General features: G+C 39.2%; 1 protein-coding gene across 1 annotated transcript in view; it reads right to left on the bottom strand.

Moving 5' to 3' along the window:
• Positions 1 to 1,611: 1,611 nt before the first annotated feature.
• Positions 1,612 to 12,971, bottom strand: part of CUL4A (cullin 4A) — a 32,224-nt gene continuing 20,864 nt past the window's right edge. The window contains exons 12-20 of the mRNA XM_083611176.1: positions 11,487 to 11,591; positions 10,241 to 10,351; positions 9,919 to 10,004; positions 8,845 to 8,952; positions 6,474 to 6,587; positions 5,162 to 5,267; positions 3,815 to 3,987; positions 3,131 to 3,283; positions 1,612 to 2,938 (exon numbers count right to left, since the gene is read on the bottom strand). Of these exons, the coding sequence (XP_083467302.1) occupies positions 2,843 to 2,938; positions 3,131 to 3,283; positions 3,815 to 3,987; positions 5,162 to 5,267; positions 6,474 to 6,587; positions 8,845 to 8,952; positions 9,919 to 10,004; positions 10,241 to 10,351; positions 11,487 to 11,591 (1,052 nt within the window). The 3' untranslated portion in view covers positions 1,612 to 2,842. The remainder of the gene's footprint in view (positions 2,939 to 3,130; positions 3,284 to 3,814; positions 3,988 to 5,161; positions 5,268 to 6,473; positions 6,588 to 8,844; positions 8,953 to 9,918; positions 10,005 to 10,240; positions 10,352 to 11,486; positions 11,592 to 12,971) is intronic.

Below are 12,971 nucleotides of genomic sequence, written 5' to 3'. Positions count from 1 at the left end.
AACGGACCTCCAGAACGAAATTAAGTTCTTAACCCGAGGTACCACTGTATACGGGAAGCTCGAATCAGCTTGTGGCGATTATAATCGCTATTAGGCCCGCAGCCCATCCTGGCTGGGAATACGACGCTCTTCCCGTGCGTCGTCCGAGGAGGTCGGCTGGTGGCAGGAGTTTCGTTTCCTTTGGGAAGCTGCTCCGGGTTCTGTGCCAAGGAAATGACTCCGATGTCACATGAGAGCTCTCGCGATAGAGTCACGTTTTTAAAAGAAATTTTATTATTGTGTGGGCGGAGAGGGAAAACAAATCATATCCGAAGCATAAATCCTCTACTGGAAGGTTCTCAGGAAAAGCAAGAGAGCCCCTAACAAATGCGGGCTTGTCGGTTGTACTGTCGCCACAAATGCGACTCGATAGGCATTTCAACTACAGACATTTTAGGGCGAGGGGCAGGGAAAGTCACATAACATGCCAGTGAGACAGCAGAAACCTAAACACAAGCTGCGTAAGTTTGAAGTTGCTTTACGTTGAGCTGAAAGTTTTAAGACCTGCTCTGGCTTCTAAAGCCACCTGCAGCAAATGGAGGTGACAACCTACCAATGCCACGAAACCTCACTAAAATGGCTACTGCTGTCACTGGTCATTACTGCCTTTAAAAAGAAAAAGGACGCTAACAAAAAAGAGGCCAAGAGAGGGACTGTAACGGAAGAGGGTAGATATGAAAATGAGCTTGGCATCAGTGATTGCAAACAGGAGGCAGTCTTTTGAGTTCCCCCTCTCCCATCCCTTGATTGACTATTGGAGTCGAATATTTCCCTTTATCTCTCTATAAATGCATCTCTAATGCAGTTGTCTCCCACATCCAAATGACCAGGCACAGAACACTGGAAAGCTGTAAACTGAACCATTTTCAGGCCATCAGTATAGGCAGATGTGCAAGCAAAAATCTAGTACTAACTGGGAGAATTACTATGTTTATTTAAAATTGTAGCGTTGACAATTTATAAAATGCATGTTATTAACTTTTATATTTTTATTTTTCTCCTTTATACTTTTTCAAGCAATCAATAGTTTTGACTAGTAAACTGAAGTAGGATCCTGGTTACTGATATATGTTGTTTTGGTTTATTATTTTGTTTTCCAGTCTAAATAATAATGTAGCTATATTTATTGTAGAGATATTGCCCATAACTTGGTTAACAGCCTTCTGTGCAAGCTTCCAAACTGAACAAGTGTTTCAGGAAATAAAGCAGTACTGGAGACAAGAAAAGAAAAATGAGGATGTACTTTGTAAAAATACTGAAACATTGAACTAATCCCTTGTATGAATCGTCATGAAGGTCCTGTCTTTTAGAAAGAGGTATACTCATTATAGTATTAAAAAGGTAGCAACACAATTTTACTAATATTGGATAGACAATACTCCAGGCTATTGCAAATAGGAAAGAGATTGTCACATTCATACAGTGGAAAAGCAGTTACTATGTACGAGATCTGCTTTAAGTAAAAATCAGATTTAAAAGTTTCTATTTGCTTAAGATGATTATTTTTTCTTGAAACAGGAAAATGCGAAGAAAAATTCAATGAATGTTGGATTCATCACTAACTCATAGTAATGCAGATGAGAAAAGGATTTTAATTTGCAGAAGTCAAAATAATACAAGGGAGTTTATATAATAAACCAAGTTACTAATTTTATGCAAAGCATTTTAATAAAGATACTACTAACATTAATGACACAAAAGGTCAAACTCCCTTTGGTTTCTTTTAAACATACATCATTATGCGTATCCTGTAAAGCCAGCAGTTACAACTGTCTGTTAACATAGCTTTCTTTCTTCAAAGTTCGGTGAATTTCCATGTAAATGATATGAAACAAGCTACCTCATCTGTCAAGGTAAAACTATGAGAACAATCATATCTTCCTGCGTGCAGAAAGTCCAGAGAAACTTTGCAAATGAATGCACAGTATGGGATACAAGGGAGGAAAGCTACCACAATAGGAATATTTTCTCGTGTTTTCTCATGTTTCAGCAAGTATGATCCGAAGAGGAGCTGGATTGTTTTCGTTACAGGGCAAAAAAGCCTTAAAAAAATATTTTGAAATTTTCTAAGATCATGCCACTGTAATTACCCTGTGTGTAACTTTTAGAATAAAACTATATTATCCTGTAGTTTCATTTTTTTTACACGAAAGGTTATAAACAATTATCCCAGAGCTAGAAAGTGCTTATTTGGTTCACCTTCATGTGGCCAAGAAGAAAATATATTTCACCAATGAATATCTGAGCTCATTAGAAAGCTCATCTATTGTTTTTAATGCAGTTATCCTCTTGGCACTTGATCCATCTAAACAGGGATAAGGTATAGAAAACAAAAAAACAAAACAAAAATCTAACAGAACAAACTAGAATTCTTGGTGCATAGTTAAAACTTCAGTGTACCCCGAGACCACTGATTGTTCTTCAACAGTGTTTAAAAGAAACTCAAATAATTCTTGAAGCGAAAAATGGCAGCGTAAAGTATTTTTATGATGTGCTGTCAAACACACACAACCACTCTTCAGGCAAAAGAATTATATCATACAGAGGACAATTACCATTCACTCCAACTCCAAAATAAATTTTGAACAGAATTCTGAAAGAAATCAAGAAGCAGATCTAAAAATAATTGTCTCTGAATACCACCACAGATTCTAGGCAAGGATGTTTCAAGTATCAGCAGTACATGCAGCTGCTTAATGAACATCATTCCCAGTTCTGCTAAAAGTAAGGTTTGGGAACAACACAAGTATCCATTGTTGGGAAGCTAATGTCCTTCTGTTTTATAAAAACAGTTTCCTCCTCATCATGCAACATAGTGGTACTGATTAGGGTTATCTTTGTCTCTCTCCATATAGTCTCTGTCTATGAGAGATTCAATCCGCTTTTTCAAGTCTCCAGGCTGTAATAAGAGAATAAGTTGACACTGTTTAGCAATGTAAGGACAAAGGAAATAAAATACTAGAGAGAGACAGACAGATGGAGACAACACTCTGAAAACAATAATGTATTCTGTGATCACAGTAATTTTACCATAATTGTGCTCCCAATTTCGCCTCTCCCTTACTGTATTATACATTAATATTTCACCCACCTTTACTGGAAATTTTAGCTGATTATATAACTCTGAAACAAGAAGATTGTGACTGAGTGTCTTCCTCATCTTCATTATTCGTACTATAGCTGCATCAATCTGATACTGTCTATCTTGAAACACCCTTTCAGTTGTGCTGACTTGCTCTTCGACCTGTAAGGCAAGTTTGAAAAATATGCATCAATTACCCTGACACACAAACACACACATGTGCATACATACATGTATATTATTTGGTTAATTAAAATAAATTGATAGTATGGAGAGAGGATCTATATCAAAATAATTGGTATTGATGCTATGGCATGGCCAGCTTTTGGGGATTAGGCAGGAGTGAAACAAAAGTCAACTAATGGTTGCATCATGTAAATTTTCCTCTCAGAAAGGAAAGGCAGCACAGGGTATGACTGAAATAAAGGTCAGATAAATATTTACAAATTATCTACAAATTTAACTGGCTGAATCCATAACCATGTCAAATGTTTAGTTTTCACCCCTCAAAACAACCCCCCTCTCTGAGTCTAATACTACAATACTTGGTCGAGCCCGGAACAAAAGCACTTTTATTCAGAGCTGAGAATACAGCACATTTTTCATACATGTCTTAACCTCTCTTGGTTAAATCCAAACACCACCACACTATAGACAGACTATTCCAAAGAGCTGTCCGCATCGAATACATACCGTTTCTTTCATCTGGATTTGATTGATCTTTATTCTGAACAATTTATGCTTAAAATCACCATTAAAGGCAAATTTGTCTCCATCTTCTACATCCTTTCCTCTTGGACTTTTATTCAGTACTCTTGCTTTACCACAGGCCAGAGACTGCAAGGTTCTTTTTAATTCGCTGTCCTCTGTGAAAGGGGTTTAAAATGCAAACACACAATAGAAAACTGTTTACAATTGCTGTATCAATTGCCATAAAGCACAGACTGAAGAGGAAATGAGCTGGAAAAGTGTTGAGATAGGGGCAGGTGGAGATTGCTCTAGTTCAGTCCTGAAAATTTCCACGTATCTACTTGCTTAGGGGAGTTAACAATATCCTAGGAGATCAGGATATTAAACAGGATATTACAAACTGCTTCTGTCCCCCTCCCTTCTGCTATGGTGCAGAAGACTGGGAAATACAAGCCTGCCATATACAAGTACAGTAGCACCTCGGCTTACGTTACCCTCGGGTAACGTAAACTTCGGGTAGCGAAAGTGGCAAACCTGGAAGTGTTTCACCCTGCGCACATGAGCAGAAACGCTCTGCTACACCACAAGCATGCACAGAAGCAGTCTGCCGCCACATGTGCAGAAGCAGTCCCTCCAGTTGATGAAACCTCGGGATCCGACTGGAGCTCCGAAACGGATCCCGTCTGCAGCCGGAGGTACCACTGTACAACTACCATAGTAGTTTGCTTGGGGAAACACAGCAGTACTATTGTGGATCCGTGTGCCTCCCCGGCTTTTCTTCTATGCTTAAGTATAGAAAAAAGCATGAGGGAATTGCCAGCTACCATAATTGAAAGCAATCCATAGGCACAATATTCAGTTCAGAGCTCCATTCAGCTCAGAGCCCAGGGTCAACTACATCCTGTATGTCATAGGCAGTTATTGGAAAAACTGCTATTTGCAGCCTAAATGTGTTCCACAATATGTTCTGAAACAACAGTAGTAACATGTAGTACTGGTATCTCTTTGTATTCATGTTTACCTTTATTAATAAAGCTCTTTTAACAAGTCATTATCCTGTACAGTGGTACCTACTTACGTTCACCTCCGGTTATGTAACCTTCAGGACACGTACGCGGCGAACCCCGAAGTATTTTTCTGGGTTTCGCCAGGCACGCATGCGCAGAAGCGCTCTACTGCGCCGCATGTGTGTGCAAAACAGGCTCTTCCGGTTGCAGAAACCTCGGGATCTGACCGGAGCTCCGGAATGGATCCCGTCTGCAACCAGAGGTACCACTGTATTTTAATCCGATCACATTTATGCCAGATCAAATCCACAAGACACCTGTCTTCTCAAAAACTATTACATACCTATACCAGTGGCCATTTTAATTTCTTCAAAACTGAATTCATCTCCTTCATTGAACATCAAAAGCACTAAGGTTTGGAAGAGTGACACCTGAAACTCCTTCTTGCCCTAAAACAAACAAAGTATTTATATTTATAACATTACACACATACACACACACACACTAGCTTAACTGTTAATGAGGCTGTCCCCTGTTCTTTACCAAAGGTCATTTATCTGCAGCTGGATAGAACGATTACAAACAAATCATATACATATGCTGAACACTGGAATGGGTTAAGTTACCTGCCATACTCTACCATATCTTTAGGGGGACTTACTCTGGCCTTGGCTATGCCAGGATAAAGGACTTACGCCAACGTATCTCCAGATGAGCAGGCTCTATGTTGGAGAGCCAACTATTCTAAACTCCCCTCATTCAGGAGGATCTTGGGTTTGAGTTGCTCCCTTTGTGTTAGAAAGGCAGGAAGAAGGAAACTGATGGATGACAGGTTTGGCATTAAACCATTCTGAGCTAAAGTGAAATTCAGCCTAGGAATTTCCAAAACCCACCTCTGCTATTTCCAGAATTGTTTTCCATCCTTAGTTCCAAACAGAATGCCAAAAGTCATTGGCCCAGTTCAAACAATACACTCCCTGACTCACTCTATGTGCAACAAAGGAGCAAGATTCCACCTGACACTTCTCAACATCTGTGCACAGATGGAGTATTTTAATAGGATAAAATGACATTAAATCTATGGCTAATTTTTTCTCAAATGAATCTCTGGAATGACCATAAGCTTCAGATCTACATGTATCCAATTCTAAATGCTGAACTCTAAATGTCTGCACAAGAAAGATAGGCAAGTTTCATGGCAAGAAGGCACAATCTGATTCCCGCACCATGCATAGAGAAAAGATAAAAAAATATCACGTGAATCAGAAGAAGACTACCAGTATATTTTTGCTTGCACAGTAGAATCAGACTCTAAGCTGCAGCATAATATATATGGACTGATAAAAAAATCTCATAGAATGTTGCTTAACGTGAATGCTCCAATGTTCACCAAACAACCAGTGTTTACGTTCCATAGATTACGTGCAAGTACTCTTTCACACCTAAATGACCCTGATTCACTGCACTGAGTTCCTTGTGCCTTGTACTTCTTCTCAATAAGCAGCAGCAACTTGGGGTACTGGTAAACCAGAAGAGCAAGAGAGTCACACAGACACCACCCCTTGGGCTGCTATGTGTAAGGGAAATGGAGGGTTTGGGAAAGCTGTAAATGGGAGCGGGGGTAGAAGAGCAAAGATTAAGTTATTCAAACACACCTCTTTAAATTCTGCTTTCAGGACAGCATGTCCTAAACTAGTTTGCCACTGAAGTTTTCGACCACTATGCTTTCCAAGATAAAAAGTCTTAAATACTTCTTGAAGTTTAACCATCTGAAATACAAGAAATAATAAGAAAAATAAACCCAGGCAAACACAAATCCAGGCATAAATGGCAGCTAAATACAAGTAACATTCCATGTATTCATTCGTGTCTATAAGTAAAGCAGAAAACCAAGCAAAGAATGCAAATTTGTACAATTTGCATGATTTGTTCCAACTGCAGGATATCGGCTTGTGGCACAGAAATGAATACTCTCCTTGAACATCCCATTAATATGAATGACTAGGGGAGAAGAACTCAACAGCCCTTAATCAGTTTTGGAAAACGTGCAGATACACTGCATTTATCCAGGATGTTACATTTGGCTTTAAAAATTGTTAAATCAGAATTGAGTAGGCTCTAAGGCAGGGGTGCACAACCTGCAGCCCTCCAGATGTTGTTGAACTACACCTCCCACCATCTCTGATCACTGGCTATGCTGGTTGGGGCTGATGGGAGTTGTAGTCTAGAAATATCTGGAGGGCCATAGGTTGTGAACCCCTGTTCTAAGGAGTGGAAGTAAGTAGATAAAAGTATACTGAAAGGTATATTTTGTCATAGCACCCCTATATTTCATGCAGAACTACTGCATTCAGCCAAAACACACAACCCATTACTTCTGGGGATACTTCACTTTAGGATTCATGATGTGCGAGTATGTGCATGCTCCCATGTCAAGAAGTTTCAGGAACAAGGTATTATAGGCCAGATAGAATAGTTTTCACATTCAGGAAGCTTTCGACATGAGAGTACATTCATGTATTCAACCTCTCCCCCTGCAGTCTGAAGTTATTGCATCCTAGGAAGAATTACCATGTGCATTCCCTGCACTACTGGCCAGTGTTTCCCAATTGTCGGGTGTTTATACTACATTTTTTAAGATTTGCCTTGAGAGAGTCTTTAAACCTCTTTTGTTGACCACCAGCATTATGCTTTCCATTTTTAAGTTTGGAATACAGTAGCTGCTTTGGAAGGTGATAATCAGGCATCCTGGTCAACAACATGACCAGTCCAACAAAGTTGATGTTGAAGAATCATTGCTTCGACATTGGTGATCTTTGCTTCTTCCAGTACACTGGCATTTGTTCGCCTGCTTTCCCAAGTGAAATGTATAATTTTTCAGAGACACCACTGATGGAATCTTTCAAGGAGTTGCAGATGTCGTTTATAAGTGGCTCATGTTTCCACAAGCATACAGTAAGGTTGGTAGTACAATAGCTTTGTAAGCAAGCATTTTGGTTTCCCTGCGAATATCCCAGTCCTCAAACACTCTTCACTTCATTCGGGAGAAAGCAGACTGGGGCAGACCTGACCTGACCCAACCCTAAGGTGGGATGAGGCGACCACCCCAAGCGGCACCCCCAAGGGGTGGCGTGCTTGTTCCGCTGGTCATCTTTGCAGCCAGTCTCCTTGGCTTCTGGGGCAGAGAGGGACCAGCAGCAATCTTTGAGGAACGTTACCCCCTCCTCCAGAGTTGGCGAGGGAGCAGGCATTCCACCATCCAGCTTGGCTGCTGGGCGGGCGAGGGAGATTTTCCCACCCCCACCTGGAGAAGCTGGGGTAAAGCCTCGCTGCCAGGTGGGAGGGAGAAATCCAGAAAGGATCTCACCGCCACCATGGCAGGGGAGACCCTGCAAGGGCATCTCACAGAGGAGTCCTTACGGAGGTTGCTCCCAGTCCCTGCATTGTGGGATGCTTTGCCTCATGTGCCAAAACACCTCTGGTCACCCCGGTGGTGGAATTAATAGCATCTACAGGAGCTACACGCTTTCTTATGAGCAGTGGTGAAGCTACTGTTTGGGGGCCCTGAAGCATGAGGAAACCAGCAATGAGGTCTGAGTAACCATGGCTATCTTCTCCAATGGTGTTATTCCACGACAGATCACCACACCTTTACAACATCTGTGCTACTGACTCTCACGACTTCGGGATTGTTGAAATATATACAACAAAAAATTAACCCATTTGAGTTGTGCTACTCAAATTGGGCCTCCTATACCCAAAAATTTTAAGCAATGTGGACTAGAGTCACTTCTCGGGGCCCCATATGGAAAAGTGCTTGTCCGTCAGCACATGCATGCAAGACTGAATACCTGATCTAATGACACGGAACAGCTTTCACCAAAAATCACTGAAAGCTTCTGTGCTCTGGTTTGTGCATGTGTAAATCCCAATGTATGAGCTTCCAGAGATCAAATCCAACAAACCAACGAACATCAATAATATGGGGGGGATGTCCCAACACGTCAAGTATAGTTGAAGACTTACCTCTGGAGGCAAAAGGACATCCATAGGTGTATAAGTTGGCCAGTATCCCATTGTAAGTATATTTACTGTTAAGTCTATATTCCCTGGGTCCTTTTGATTCTGTATGTACTATGATAAAAAAAGGAAGAAAAGGATTTTCAGTCATGTTAATGAGTTAAGAGGTTTTGCCAGGGAACAAAGAAGGAAGGAGGAAAGAAATCACTACTGCTGCTGCTAATTATTATTATTTTCTACAAAAATGTCAACTTTATTCAAATAGTGTAGCAATTTCCACCAATATTTACAGCAAAATTGAATTTAATCATTGAAACAATGACTTAAAACTGTTATTTAACAAAGGTTGAATTCAGTGATACTCTACTTGCACGGTAATGTTATTAAAACTCAAAACAATCTGAAAATAAGGAGCTTAAAATAATATTTAGAGCTGATGTTGAGGTGTGAGTAGTTTCCTAATTCTGACCTGCATTTTTACCTACTGAAGTATTAAATTTCAAAATCAAAGTTTGATGCATCTACGTTTTTAAATAATGCAACATTTCCAGTTCCTAATAATACATTAGGATATATCTGTGTCAGTTAAAGTGAATTCAACTGATTGACAAATCTTATGGCAGCATATTCCATAAATTAGTAATTAGCGTGGATTTTAAAACGACAAAATAACCCACTATATTTGCAAATGCTCCTCTCTCTTCTTTCAGCACAGCTGCAAGGATGAGTTCAGAATATTTTGCTTATAGTTTTGTCCAAACATAGGGAAAATGTAGTCAATTTTAACTGTGATTTGTTTGACACAAGCCAACTTCAAATCAAGAGCTATGAAGCTACAGTTAAAATTAACCACAGTTTAGGGTTCATATCAAACACTAAACTGCAGCTAACGAAAAATGAAAGCTTCTGATCTACTCATGGCTGTGCCAGACGTCTTGGGTGGGGGTGGGGAGTGTGCAAGTCCAATGTTCATTGCAGCTCATTTCTGTTATGCTAAACCATCATTTATCAGGTCTGAAACTAGTCATATCAAACCAGCTCAAAATTTCACTGAACTATCCAACTGAAGTGAAATCTTACCTGTTTAAACTGAACCATAACATCTTTTGAAAGTTCCATATCCTTAAACATTCCTTCCAGTTTACTGGTGAAAGCAGCACCACATTCTGTTATATAAAACAAGAAAAAGTAATATGGATGCAGTAACTTGAACTGTCAATTTAGGCACACAGTGAAGGTAACAAACTCTTCAGAAGGAGTAAAGCAAACCAAACATGAGATTTTTTTTAAAAATGTGCATTTGTTTGGCATCATAGATTTCCAAAAGGACTAACCTGTTCCATTTCCCCCTATATAAGGGCGCAAACTTGTAACTGAAGGAACCAAATTCACAAATGCTTACCATGCTTAAGCTTAGACAACATCGATTTCTCAGCATCTACTGAAGCGCTTTTCCCAACCAGAAGTCTTTTGGCCAGATCCTTTTTATAAAATGCTTCAAATACATCTTTACCTGCATGGACAATGTTGAGGATGAGAAAAAACATCACTAAAGCACGTGCTGTGATATTTTTTTTGAGCCACAGTAGAAAAAAATTAACTAAGAAAATATATATGTGTCTGTCTGTCTGTGAGAAAGCATAGGAATAATCCTATATTTAAAGGAAGTAGCAGAAGCAAGATTCTGTCACTTCGTTGTTGTTTAGTCGTGTCCAACTCTTCGTGACCCCATGGACCGGAGCACGCCAGGCACTCCTGTCTTCCACTGCCTCCCGCAGTTTGGTCAAACTCATGTTCGTAGCTTTGAGAACACTGTCCAACCATCTCGTCCTATGCCATCCCCTTCTCCTTGTGCCCCCATCTTTCCCATCATCAGGGTCTTTTCCAGGGAGTCTTCTCTTCTCATGAGGTGGCCAAAGTATTGGAACCTCAGCTTCAGGATCTGTCCTTCCAGTGAGAACTCAGGGCTGATTTCCTTAAGAATGGATAGGTTTGATCTTCTTGCAGTCCATGGGACTCTGTCACTATAGACCTCAAAATACTACAGCTTATACAAATGGCACTTGTTCAGTAAATAACTTAAAACTTGACCTACACATTCTACCTGTGAAAGTGCCAAATTTCAAACTGAGCTGATAAAATTGCCACAGATATAGCAAGTTTCAAAGTGCTGGAAATATAAAATTTGACTCTTCCTCCCCAATTATTAAGATAACATATATATTTCTTTCCCATTCTGGTGAAAAGTACCAATGTGCTTTATGTAGACTTGTTGCAGAACCTACATGTCTGTTGGGTTTCTCAGAAGTTATAACAATGCTTCCGCCCCATTTCTATTGAAAACAAGTAGCAGAAAATTGTGTTGTGCATAGCTGAAAGAAAAATTGAAGCTAAAGATCTTGTCATAAGTGCAATGTTTGTAGAGGGAGCCACAATTCCTATTCCTTTAGCTATAAAATACCACTGGGTGAATCCTTCATTGTGCAGTTCTATAGAGTTCAATCTTATCCTTCTAGCATCTGCATGAAACCACTGTGTGGTGTCATTTACTGCAACATGCATCAAGCCTTTGGTATTTTGGTTAAAAACTCAGCAGTGCAGAAATGTATGATACACTTTAAACAGTTGTTTAAAAAGAGATTCCTTACCATGAATAAATCTAAATATTATCATAATTTTGTCAAGGATTCTTTCCAGCTCTTCATCTGTTGCTTCCTTATTGCCAGCTCTTAGCTTTGAGTCCACATGTTTTGCTAAAAAATAATTAAAAATAAACAGCTTAAAACTAATCTTGGGGGGCAGGGGGGGGGGAAGGATCACTTGGTTTCCACATATTAGTTTTAACACATCTAAAACTACACTACGAGTTTTATAAAAGTTGAAAGAAACCACTCAATGCCAAAAACGTATAGTCTAATAAAAATATGACACAAAAAATGAAGGAAAAGCCAAAAAAAGAAGCAGTGGCTGTTTTCCTGTTATAATGCTGCAAACAAGTAGGCTGCTTGCATTTCATTGACTTCAGTGAGATTAATCCGGTCTGTGCATAAAACTGCAATATTTACAGGGTTTTAAAAAATCCAAATCCGTGCCAGACTCAGAGGAGGGAAATATGAGAAGGGAAACTTATGGGCAAAGAGTGGCAGAGATAGTAGAACTATGGTGATGATGATGATGATGATGAAGACAAAGCTAAAAATTAACAGTAAAAATAAACAGTTTGAAATTAATATACAAATCTACAGAAAGCCAGTGATAGTGATAATAAGAATGATATTATCAGAGAGGCAAGTAATAATAAAAGTAATAATAATAATAATAATAATAATAATACAAGTAGCAGAATTGAGAACAAAAATCTGAAGCGTTCAGTGTGAAGCAGGAAAACCAGTTAAAAATATTACAGGTTAGGTGCCGTGATAAAATTAAAATAGTAGTGAACAGAGGCAGTAAACTGGCAGATATGGGGAACTGATGAAGAGAGTGTGAAAGAGAGAAATTTAAAAAGAGGGAAATTTAAAATATGCCCACATTCACCAAAACTATGAAATAGTATTTCCTCTTTCTGTACCTTTCTTTACTGTACAGTGGAATATGTATACACCCACCCACCCACCCATGTAATCTGAATTTTTGTAAAGCTTCAATATTTATATAAAAAGCACTAATATATTTACGCACTACTTATTAAGTTAGGGAATTTTTCAACATTAACATACTACATGAAAGACCTAAACTTCTTTAATTTTTTACTCTAAGCTATTGTAATGGCTTAAAATATTTCCAATGGCTTGATAGCCAAAAAAAGCCCCCAGGATTACACCATGAATCTGAAGATAAAAAGACCATCTCTTCCAATTAGAAGCAGAATGAATGAAAAGGAAGAATTAAAAGGTGAGGACTCATTCTTTCACTCCCTTTCCTTACTCATGGTTGTTAGAGGCAGTCACTGTAAAAGCAGATCCAAAAGCCCCTTGATATAGATAGCACCAAGCTGTTTTTAAATATACTAATGAAGTTCTTATAAGCCATGCAAAATCCCTGAACCCGTGGGAAAGCGCAGGGTGTGCACATAATAAAGCAAATAATAGAATTTTCCACTCCTTATTACAGAGCTCTTAAGAGATTTCTAC

This window comes from Podarcis filfolensis (assembly GCF_964270895.1).
Source record: "Podarcis filfolensis genome assembly, chromosome: 4".
Lineage (NCBI taxonomy): Eukaryota > Metazoa > Chordata > Lepidosauria > Squamata > Lacertidae > Podarcis > Podarcis filfolensis.
Note: the sequence above shows the minus strand (reverse complement) of the source record. Positions and strands in the feature narration are given on the sequence as shown.